The following is a 12,257-nucleotide window of genomic DNA, read 5'->3' as shown; positions in this document are numbered from 1 at the left end:
ACTTGGACAAGGTTAAACTTTGTCTAAAGAAATACTTGAAACTGTTAATCAGATGGTTTGACAATAAAAATCATATTTTCTAAGCCACTGAAAGCTGTTGCATTGCACATACGCAGTCTCAGGTTAGATTACCAAATGCACCGAGGAAGAGCAATGAACACATATTTCTGATTTGCATGGAAATCGTGCACATTTATTATCCCCAAAGTCGGTCTGTCTTAAGGTGGAGCCGAGATTTATACAGACAGTGGTTAATGGATATCAATTGTAAGACTTCCTCCTATGTGCACTGGTTATCAGGAGATCTTCAGACAGACTACCTTATAGTAAGAAATGATAAAACAAAAGCCCAATCATGACAAACTTACTTTGTGAAAGTCGCCAGGAAGTCGTCCAAACTAGCGCTCCCATCATCATCGAGCTTTTCTCGTGATATCCTTGCATGTGAAAGCAAAATCAAATTGAAAACTTCATAAATCAGTGGATTTAACCCAGTTAGTGACCTAATCTTCTTCATCTTTATAGTTTCCTTTTGAAATTTCCTGGATTTGCTTCCTCTGTATATTCGCATAAAGGAATCAGTTTGTACCTCCTTTCCTGTGCCTCCCCCTCCCTCCTCTTGTGTCGGCACCGAACCCTTTGTTTTGGCACCACAGTGGCTCATGTGTAGTGCTGTTGTCTGACCCACGAGGGTCCTGGTTTTAAGCCCAGGTCAGGTCTGGGCTCTTCTGTTGGACTTCAACTGGTTTCCTGAATCCTGCGACTATTAATAATCCTCATATGAGGATTAGTTAAACGTAGAGAGCAAATATCCCAACAATATCCCACTTAGCTTCACTTCTTCTTAGCTTCTTTAACCAAAAATAGTATTTTTTTAGCTGCTTCTCTCCCATTTAAGTTGTTCACCCACTGTACAGTCAGCTCATCGCTCCAGTGAAACGCTGTCGGAGAGTTTGGGAAACTAAATCTTTCTGATCACTTGTTCTGTGATTGGCTGCAGGGCACTTCAGGGCCGGACCCCACTACTGTGTACGTAGACATGAGAGCGCTGCGTCACGACAGGTACGGTAACTTGTCAGTAAGTCCCGTCAGCCGTCTTCCTCTCGCTTTACTGTAAAAAGTTTTGACGATAACACATTTGTTCCAGGGTTCGATTAGTGGAGAGAGGTTCTCCTCACAGTCTCCCCTTGATGGAGTCTGGCAAGGTGAGTGCATTAATATGTATACATTAAAATTTGCATGTGGTTTCAAATCAAATCAAAGCATCCAATCAGCATAGTCCTAAGAAGTACAAAAGGTTTCATTAAACCCCACAAAAGTTCAAGTTCCACATGAGCGGCGATTCATGAAACTTCAGGTGAAACATGAACGGACACTGAGCAGCTGACAGCAAATTACCAAAGACGCCGCGATGAAGATGTAAATTGAATGGCAGCACCTTCCAGGACTATTCTCTGCTTTTCACTGCACGTCCTCCCACATTCAGTGAGTCAAAACAGACAGCAGGTTTGAGTCGATGACGAGCCTTCAAATGTTCATCCTCCCTTTCTGTCGGTGGGCATGTGGGAGGAGAGAGACGACTATTAGATAGCTGTCAAACATGCGTGCGTGTCCATTAGTGCAACTGCAGAACTGCCCGACCCGAAAAGTTTTACAGGTTTTAGATTAGGATTCATGTGGATGTGAGGAGGAAGCCTTAAACATACCCTAGAAAAACCTGTAACGTATCACGACCATTTTTATTTGCGATGTCTGAGCCTTTTCCAAATCTCTGCCTCAAAAGAAAGATTTCTTTGTGGAGGCCTCTGGGTGAATTTTATGCCGAAATCTAAAGGATGCGATGCTTACCCTCAGTGCCTCTCAGTTCATGCCCTCTTCGAGCTCAGAGTTTGAACTTTGCCACTTCTACAGCCTTCAGAGTGACTTTGAGCCTCAACAAAGTCTAAAACAGACAATTATAAAAACGTGTCACCCATCATAGAGTTGAAGTAGCCACAGACACCAAACCCCCTTTTTTGTAGCAGGCTGTGTATGAGGTTAGAGATTAAGTAACTTTTTGAGCCAGTCCTCTAACGTTAGAGGAACTGTAATTTTTTTAACTTCCATGTTCATTTTTCAGTCTCTAGAAACTCTTACTTAGCTCTTCCTGCCATGCAGTCCACTTCTGCATCAGCAAAGCTGCTGTTTAGTCCCTTTTTAAGTGTAGCAGGAAATAAACAGGGTGTCTTGTAATGATGGCTTTATTATTTAAATAAAAAAGTTTTGACCATTTATTATATAGGAAACTATTTACTTCTTGATGTACAAATAACTGTGACAAAATGCAAAAAGATAAAGACATTGCACCTACTCATGTGCACCTGGCAGATGGCAAACGAAGAAAAAATCATAACCTTTGGTAAACGGCTCGCCCACATTTAGTAGCTGCAGTCCAGTGAAACCAGGTTATTTTTAGAGTACATTTAAAAAACAGCAAATGCTGCACAGCGTGTTATTTGAAGCTTATTTCTTTGCATTTGTCTTTCCATGTATCAGTGAAAGGACAGCTGCTGAGCAGCCTTTTTGCCTTTTGCTGCGGCAGAAATATGAAACTCACACTAGGATATTTAGTGAGGTTTAAACAGTGATTTCAATGCTGTAATCAGAAGAAACATCAGTGGTATAAATGTTTAGCAGACTAATAAAATTAGCCTTGGTTAAAGTCAGTTTATGTGGTGAAAAAAGCTCAACATGCCACGTCATGTTTCAAATTATCGTGAACTTTGCAGAGTCGGTGAGGGTCGAGTGTTTGGGACAGTGCCATAACATTTCTAATAAAAAAGGCAGAGGGCACCTCACTTTAAACAGAAACCTATGGAACTGTTGTTATTATTTGTGATTCACGGTGCTGCATTATTTCTCTTTACATCTGTTTATGGCTCGGCACAAAGGGAGTAACATCGATTACTGAGTCCAGACTTCATACAGCTGTAACATCATGCTCCTCTATAACTCACTCCTGCTTCTGCCCCTGAAAAACATAAATTGGTGACAGTAACATAGATCGTCTGTATGTCGCAGATTTCTTGGTGTTTTAAGACCAGGTGTGACATGGCTGACCTACAGCGATACACAGAAAACCAAGAAAACCCAACAGTCAGATGAGCAAACACTTTGGCAACAGTGGGAAGGAAGAACTCTCTTTTAACAGGAAGAAACTGGGACTGGTTGGGGATGGAAGACACGTTGTGCAAAACACATGTTGTGGAAGAGAGACAACTCCAAACTGGAATTTTTTTTATAATCCGAGGAGTTGCCACTGGTGGCCATTGGAAAAGGTAACAGAGTTGTTGCCTGTGACCTCTGGAAAAAGGTTAGCCTTCCTCATATGTAGGACAGAGCAGGAAATCTCCAGCCTCAGATGTGTCGTGACGACTGGAAATACTCTGGTTTAGCAGAGAGAGATGGCTGGAATGAACCTGCAGAGGGCAGGACACATGACACCTGATTGCTCACTGTGAATTCAGAGGACTGTCATTTGTGTTTTTCCTCATATGGGCTCAGTCAGACTTAACACAAACGTTTAAACTGTTGGAATGAAAGCTTTCATTTCAGATCTGTCAGATCTTTGTGATTTTAGATAAAGAACCATTCGATATTTTCTAGAAGAGTTCAAGGCTGCAGCATCTGTGTGGCTTTAAAGTGATTGAAATGAGCTTGATGCTTTTAAAGGAATGAAATGAAAGTGGCGCTCTGGCACTAAGGACGGGGTTTTTGGTCCATGCCGCCCCCTTCTCACTCTCTGGCGTCTTTGCTCCAGCTCTGTCAGCCTGATAAAGACGTCGAACCTCCCTAAAAAGCTTTTAAAACTGGTTTTGGCATTGAAGGTCTAGTGATACGTTCCTGAATACAGAGCTGTCATACAGCAACTTGGATCTGCAGAGATACTGATGGCTGAGCAGCACTTACTTCAGTTTCATTACTGAGCTCTGAGCAGCTGAGTGAGACCAGCAGGACTGACAGCAGTGCAAAATGTCTAAATATTAAGAGGCAGCATGTCTGCGGGATTTGATTGATTGACACGTTGAAGCTCTGAAACTAAGACTAAGCATACAGAGTCCAGTGTTAAGATGTTGATGTTGAATTAAAGCTGCCAGAAAAGCATTTCGGTTGAGACAGAAGATTCTAGATTTCTGTTATTTCCATCTTCAGCTCATTTATATTTGGTGGTTTGTCTCCTGTGGGAGCTGCAGCGAGGGCTCAGTGGAGAACAGAGAGAGATGTGGGATGGAGGTGGATCCACAGCAGCTCGCAGATGCACAGTAACTGTTCGTAGGCTGAAGCAGTTTAAAAAAGGCACCCCGAATTATACTTTACAATTGGAAGAAGAGTGTCAGCTGACAAAACAACTGCTGTGGGCTACCACTGAGATCAGCTGACACCATGATCAGTCTGTTAAAACCTTTAGTTTCTTTATTCATTCGGGATATCTCAAGACCAGAACCTCGGAAACCAGCAGTCCATAGAGAAAGACTTTTTTTCTTGGTTAAACACCAAGCCTGGGGTTTCTGAGTCTGTCTTCATTTTGACCAAAAGTTGTGAATTTGAACATTTTTCATGAGTTTCTAACCTTGGATGCCTCCTAGACCTAATTTTACAAATGAAGAGTAGCGGCTTTGTGGCCACTTACTAGTCCTCAAACGCCTTTCAGCTCTTAGATTTAACAAACTGTGCTTGGTTTGATGTTTTAAAGCTCGCTGAAGCTTTGATGAAATTTCCTAAACTCTCCACTGTCCCGATCTGTCCTGAAAGCAAACTGATGGATCTTTTCTCGGAGCTCGACGAGTCGTCCACGTCTTCTTCCCCCACGTTGACACACAAAGAGAGGACGTCATGATTCAGGGCCGGTCATCGATCGGCACGCTGTTGTTTTTGACTCACTGCATGTGGGAGGAGGAGAGAAAACGAATGATTGCTTTCCACTCAGTCCATCGCTTCTTTTATCGCTTCACTGACACGATGTTTGTTGTGTACGTGCAAAAACATCAGAGGACTTCTGCTCAGTAAACATAATAAATGGCTGTTATTTGAAGTGCATTCACACCCGTTTATAAGGTTGTTTTATGTATTTTATGTCCGAGCAGCTTTAACAGGCGATGGTGTGAACCGACAGTGAAATGTAAAGTGTTTTTAACATAAACAGCTGCTTCTATTCGTGGGGCTGTATTCCTGCATGCGTCAGAGTGAAGCAGGAAGCAGGGAGATTGTTTTGATTCTTTATTTTTACATCTTATTTTTCAGATCCTGCCCGGTGTTCGTATCATCATCGCCAATCCGGAGACCAAAGGACCGCTTGGAGACTCGCATCTCGGAGAGGTCGACAGACACGACCCGTTTCTTTCTGTCTTCTTTTTCTTCTTCCTGTTCTTTCTTTGTTTTTGGCATTTTTGGGGCAAAATTGTTGAGCTCCTAACTCAACCTAAGAATTTATGAGCAAGAGTCCTGTGATTTATTCCATCGCTAGGCGTTCAAAGTGTGATTGGTTTATTAAAAATATATATTTTTACCGATAATTAGAAGACCAAAGAGTAAACTCAACACAGCTAATCATAGATTTTACTGGTATGCAGATCTGGGTTCACAGCGCTCATAACGGCAGCGGTTACTACAGCGGTTACGGTGAGGAGGTTCTTCAGTCCGACCACTTCAACTCCAGACTCAGCTTCGGAGACACTCAGACCGTCTGGGCCAGGACGGGCTACCTGGGCTTCCTCCGCCGCACCGAGCTCACGGACGCCAACGGAGGTTGTTTGTCTCGCTGTGTGCAACGTGTCATCGCCCTCGTCGCGCCGTGACTAACCGTGTGTCTTTGTGTCTGCTTGAACAGAGCGACACGACGCTCTGTTCGTGGTGGGAGCTCTGGAGGAGGCCATGGAGCTGAGAGGGATGAGGTACCATCCCATCGACATCGAGACCTCCGTCATCCGCGCACACAAGAGCATCGTGGAGTGGTACGTGTAACAACAGCAGCAACGTCTTTGAAGGATATTAAATGATAAATAACAAATAGCATATAACAGAGGACGATAGTTCACTGAGACAAGCAGTGAATAAATGTCAATGATTCACACAGTGCTGTCGAACGCATTTTAATGTAACAGGTAGAGTAAAGATGGGAAACCATCATCAACAAATCCGTAGTTTAGTCCTCAACAATCACCAGAGCATCACTGAACAATAGCTGCTTGGTTGTGAGATGTGTTTCTACCAGTGTGTAAGAGAAGAAGCTGCAAGAGGAAAATCTTATTAGCAGTAATCAAGCTACTTTAATCAGATCCGAAGGGTTTGGGGAAGAATGTTCTGCAGTTTAGATACGACTAAAAGAGACCTGCAGTAAACTTTAAGATGAGTCAAACCATGACAGTTCTGCCTCTGAACTAAATGTCATTAAAAATGCATGCTGTTGGTGAAATGTTCATTTTTCATTTGCAAACAAAACTTTTATCTTTTTTTGTTCCTGAACCGACACAATAGGGCACATGAATGTGAGCTGAGAGATATATGACAGATCAGATCCACTGAGCCCCTCGTCCCATAGATGGACTCCCAGTTCCACTGTTTGCAGCCGGCAGCGCTCCTCGTTCGGCTCTGCAGCCTTAGTGAGCTCGTCGTAGAGAAGCATACACCAGTTTTCCAGTCGTGCTGCAGGTCGTTGTTAGAGCGACCTGAGAGCAGGTGGTGGAGCTGGAGTCAGTCCAGCTTCATGATAAAAAGGTTTAACTCCAGTCTGGTCCCTACACCCTTCCCACCCAGTGGCTCCTCCTCCTCAGACTTGCGGCTGCTGAAGGGTTTCCTAATGAAGGTGTGGATTAGAGTCTGCTGTGGACACAAACATCTCCAGACATCACGAACGAGTGATTAATTGTTATTCCAGGTTTACTTTTTAGTCGTTGCCCCTGCGCCTCGCTCTTGGCTTATTGCTTTTATTACTTCTTGGCCTTTATTATTGACATTTAAAGCAGCAAAATAGAAACTAAAATCAGTTCTGAATCTGTTTTTGAAAACATGAGCATTAATGTGCAAAGTGTCCATGAAAGGCACTGGATTTAGTTTATTACTGTAGTTATGTGTAGTTGTGTGCGTTGGACATAAAGCAGTGCTGTGCATGGGTGCAGAGTCAGTGCTGGCTTTGTGGCTCACTTCTACTGAAAGTTTTTGGTTTGGATGTTCCAGGCGAGCAAGCAGGGTTTAGAGGCCAGATTGGACCTGAGTTTGAGTCTCGGGTTTACCACAACAGCAGCCTGAGCTACCTGTGGTAGGATAACATGAGAAACCTGTGCTAGCTGATTAGCACAGGCCAAACTCTCTTTGTCTTTACGCTGAAGCTCCACCAGCTTGTTGTTGTGGAGCTTTTCTTCCCTCAAGTGGCTGAAAAGGGAATGAAAGGAAAATTCTGTTTCGTTCAGCCTGTTTGTTGTTCAGTCATGTGATTCTCTGTAGAGACACGTGGCCTTATTTAAACACAGCGTTTCTACTTTAATGCAGCTTTGAATTGAGAAACCACTGCAGATGTTACAGTTCCTGCACGTCTCTGTCTCCATCAGTGCGGTCTTCCCCTGGACCAACCTGTTGGTGGTGGTGGTGGAGCTGGAGGGCTCTGAGCAGGAAGCCCTGGACCTTGTTCCCATGGTGACAAAGGCGGTGCTGGAAGAGCACTACCTGATCGTGGGCGTGGTCGTGGTGACGGACATCGGCGTCATCCCCATCAACTCCCGCGGCGAGAAACAGCGCATGCACCTCCGCGACGGCTTCTTACAAGACCAGCTAGACCCCATCTACGTGGCCTACAACATGTAGCCTGAGTGTGTGCGCGCGTGTGTGTCTGTGTGTGTTTAAGAGAGAGCGAGCATGCGTCTGTATGCTTTGCATTTCGCCGTTGTTGTTCATTTATTTCCCAGAATCAAGATGTACTGTATTTTTGAACCTGCATATGGTGTTGGTCTTAAGTCGTCTGTTTTCTTTCTAGTCGTGTTGTGCTGGTTGATTGATTGGTTGATTGATCGATCAGTTGGTTGCTCAGTGGTGTTGCGACCATTTTTACGCCCCCGCTTGACCTCGTGACCGTTACCAGGAGCTCGTCACTGTAGAAAGCCTTAGGGGAACACTGTGTAGGGGCGCCGGCTCCCGCCGTCACACCGCGTGTCGTTTTAGGAGGTAAACGTAGAGCGAGAGAATTACTAGAGCCTGTACCTGTCATCATGTTTTACCGGTTGAATTAAAAAAATCCTGGATTTGTGGTATTATTTCAAATTAGAGCAGGGGCAGCCAGATTATTGTAAAAATATAAATATTGTACATAGACATAATAATCTATATGGAGAGGTACTTAAAACACAATGAGGTGTAGTAGCCCCTTTATGCAGCTCTCTCCGCCCACACCCTCTGCGCGTGTGTGTGTGAAGACTGTGTGTGTGTGTGCGTCTCTGTCTGTGTTCATGTGTGCAACAGGGACATTTTATGTCGTTTCAATGTGAATCAAACACTGATTTTAAACAGATTTTTATCCTGAGACGATCAAAGAAGAGACATTTATGTGGAGACTGGAAACACACTGAAGAAGAGAACTTCAGTGGCTGTGCGCGTTTCGGTGTCCAAAGTCTGAGAAAAAAATACACCGATTTATCTTTTTTGGATCTAGTTAAGAAAGATTTGCGTCTTTTTATCTTGTGACCTTTCTGGCTAAAAAGAAAATACCACAAATGCAATTTTAGCAGCTTTCTATAAAGTGTCTCATTTAAAGCAAACGTGCGGCAAGTTTTGTAACATGCACATTAAACGTCTTCGATCATCTTAGCTGTCAACCAGTCCTTCAGTTACCTTCCTGAATTACTTGCAGTCCCTATAGCACCCAAAGCATGTCAAGCAAAGTGCACTGTGTGAATATCAAAGAAATGTTATTATTATCGTTATTTAAAGGGAGTTTAAGGGAAAACTGTGCATCATATGTCAAAGACAACAGCATCAAGGTGTTGCTGCAGCAATTTTACATTTACTACCTTCTGACCAGCAAGACTCAAGGAAACATTCATTGTCTGTAATATTATTATTATTATTTTCAAACTGACCAAATTTGTATGGGACACAAAAAATATGCCAAAATAAATAAACGAATAAATAAAATGTGAGATTTAATACAGCGAAAAGAAATGTTGTATAAAAGCATTTTATGAAATGTTTTAATTTTCAAAAACCTCAAAAATAAATTAGTAATTTGCAGAAAAGCAAGACAAAACATAGAAATTATAAATAAAGTGGAAAATTCTAACGGAAACGTAAATTTATTGAAGAATTCAAACAGAAATTGAATATGCAGGTGAATAAACATAGAAACACGTTTATGACGATGTAATAAAGACAATAAATGTCAACCTTTTTATTAGGTTTAATCTCATATGAATTCATTTTTGAGATACTGCTTTATTTTTGACTTTGGCAGCTTTTGTCCTCCATATGTCCCATATGAACTGGCACAAGATGGCTAATGACAGAAATTGGATGAACATAATAAATCATATATATATGTGTATATATGTATATATATATATGAGAGGAAACATGGAGATATATATATATATATGATTTTGGCAGCTTTGGATGGAGACAGGTTTTTGTTTTTGAAGGTATCTTTGGTCCTCCATGTAAAGAAAATTGATAATTGTAAAAAATAATTGTGGCTCTCCATACATATGAACAGTTAAATGCATTGAAAAAAAATATGCTGCATAAAATATCCTTTTGCTGACATTTATAATGAACTCCACACACGTCCTCGGGCCTTTTTTTAATGAACGAATGTGCAAACTTGGGAGACAATAATCACTCTTAATCACAAAGTAAACACTTTTCCGTCTTATTGCCAAAAAAGACGGGTGTACCCAATCATTACTGCGGGTAATAAATCAAGTAGCTGCTTGCTGTCTGGGGAAGTAAATGCAGATGTAGCTGCAGTAACATCTGGAGTCTGTTGGGACAAAGGGAACTCCAGATAAAGTTTACATAGAAAAGCTCCTATTGTAGCAATAATCCCCCAGGGACGTTCTTTACCGCAGGGATTCAGCGGCTGCCTGCGTGCACTCTACACATATGGGATAATTATGTTTAATGATTGTTCCAGTTTTATAATCTCCCAACTTTAAACATCAGACACAGCTGTGTAACCTCTGTATGTCGTGGAATTCCCAAAGCTTTTTCATGTCGGCTACATCACAGAAAACAAGAACGAAGTCTAAACAAACTTTTAGTGTTTTTTATTGTGTAAACTGAATGAACTGAGAGGAAACATGGATCTAATGTGTTTATGGCCAAACTGAAATGTTACTTTGTTGTTGTCGTCGCTCAAAGTACGATTACAAAATAACTGCCTCTGTACAACACCACAGTAGATACTGCTGTAAATGTGAGTGCAGACGATATATGTTTAATATGAGCGTCCACCGGTGTTTGGCAGCAAGTGCAGAGTTAATAATATATCAGACAACAAACATTTCCAAAAGTTAACAGCTCAAAAAAAGAAAAGTGAGGAGTCCCACAGCAGAGTGAAGAATCCCTGGTAGAGAACGTCCTCGGAGCTTTGGTACAACAGCTACCACCTGATGTGCACTGACTTAGACACTTCCTCATATGTACTGAGGGTATATAAGATTTAAAGATAGATAGTTTAATAACTCTATGAAAAGCTTTTAAAATAATCTATATCAGTTCACGCCGAGACTCTCGGCTAACTGTGACCTGTGGAAGCGTCGAAACCTGCGAGACACTCCGCAGGTTGTATAAAAGGTTTTATTCAGAGCGTTGCCGTTGTTTAGAGGAAACAGTGAAGCGTCGTTTGTTTACATCCCCGTGGCTGAATCACGTGTGACATCATCTCATCGCTCTTCTTCTTTGTTTCACTTTGAGTTTCCTCATCAGTTTTCCTCCACACGTTTATGAGCAGAAAACGTATTTTTATGCATATCAGAAGTTGCTTAGCGCTTGTTTGGATAACTTAGCAGTTTGGGTTTGTTAGTAGCAGCGTAGCGGTCATGTTTCAGTCCCTGGATGTGTGTGTCTGTGTGTGTGTGTCTGTGTGTGTGTGTGTGTGTGAGGTGGATAATGTAGATCAAGACGGAAACCCCATCAGAAACTCGGAGGACTCATCTCGGGGATTGATGGGAGGGAGACTGCATGATGTGTGTGTGTGCGTGTTAGGTGTGTGTGTGTATATTGTATGTAAATAGTGTTGATTTTGTACGGTACAAGTGTGTGTGTGACTTGTTTTGTACACATGATAAAAAGATTAAATGACACTTTTATAAGAGCCTGCTACTGGCTCACCGTCACACTATACAGTGCAATAAAGTGCTTTGATTGGCTAAAACTCAGACTCGGGTTGTTATTATTTGTCTGTACAAACTCTTCACTCGTTAGTTAAAGAAAAAGCGTGATGTCTTACTTTCCTCACATCGTCACACTATAACTAAAAGTCAGTTAAGCTTCAGCCTCTCCAGGAAACATAAACCATTAGCAGGTGGTGGGAGCAGACGTCTCTCTTCATCCCTCCCAGCTGATTTTTCTCAGGTTTGACTTTTTCATAATGTCTTTGTTACCGCTGGTAACACGAGGCACTGCCTGCAGCCTGTTCAAGCAGCTCAGATGATCCAGCTCCTCCGGGATGGCCTCCAGCCTCGAGCGCGTGGAGGAGGCCGCAGTAGACGGGCTGTAGAAGGCCATCAGCCCGGTGTCTGCCATCACAGCTGTCTGCTGATCTTTTCAGCTTAAACTCAGCTTCTGAAATGTGTGTTCGTCTTATTTGGATGGATGATGGGTTGTGATCTGTGTCGTTACAGTTCTGTATTTTAGTTTTATTTAATTTTTAGTTTTTGTTTTCTATCAATTTCAGGTTCAGTTAGTTTCCAGAGTCTGTTGCACTTTTTTTTCATATTTTTATTGAGAGACAAGTGTACATTAGTTTACAATGACAATACAATCTGTTCACCTCACATATTTTTTAGTTTTTCTTACATGAACAGATACAATAATACACACACACAGGCACACCCACACACACGCTTAAATAAAATTGAAAAAACAAACAAAACAAAACCTAAGAAGAAACCCAAAACAAACACAAACAACAAACCCCAAAACACACACACACACAAAAAAAGGGGGGGTGGGGGAGTTATGATATTAATCAGCTGGTAGAGCGTTTAATGACTTGCAATAGTTTACGAAGGGGC

The 12,257-nt window shown here is 42.1% G+C and overlaps 1 protein-coding gene across 3 annotated transcripts in view; it reads left to right on the top strand.

Moving 5' to 3' along the window:
• LOC146511774 (disco-interacting protein 2 homolog C-like) overlaps positions 1–12,172 on the top strand; it is a 78,024-nt gene extending 65,852 nt beyond the window's left edge. For all 3 annotated transcript variants that reach the window (XM_085172333.1, XM_085172332.1, XM_085172334.1), the window contains 6 exons: positions 1,001–1,062; positions 1,148–1,205; positions 5,281–5,355; positions 5,610–5,784; positions 5,867–5,990; positions 7,584–12,172. In XM_085172333.1, the coding sequence (XP_085028459.1) occupies positions 1,001–1,062; positions 1,148–1,205; positions 5,281–5,355; positions 5,610–5,784; positions 5,867–5,990; positions 7,584–7,836 (747 nt within the window). In that variant the 3' untranslated portion in view covers positions 7,837–12,172. The remainder of the gene's footprint in view (positions 1–1,000; positions 1,063–1,147; positions 1,206–5,280; positions 5,356–5,609; positions 5,785–5,866; positions 5,991–7,583) is intronic.
• Positions 12,173–12,257: the final 85 nt, after the last annotated feature.

The sequence above is a fragment of the Neolamprologus multifasciatus genome, chromosome 9, assembly GCF_963576455.1.
Source record: "Neolamprologus multifasciatus chromosome 9, fNeoMul1.2, whole genome shotgun sequence".
In the NCBI taxonomy this organism is placed as follows: domain Eukaryota; kingdom Metazoa; phylum Chordata; class Actinopteri; order Cichliformes; family Cichlidae; genus Neolamprologus; species Neolamprologus multifasciatus.
The sequence above is the reverse complement of the archived record's forward strand: the minus strand, read 5'-3'. Positions and strand labels throughout refer to the sequence as shown.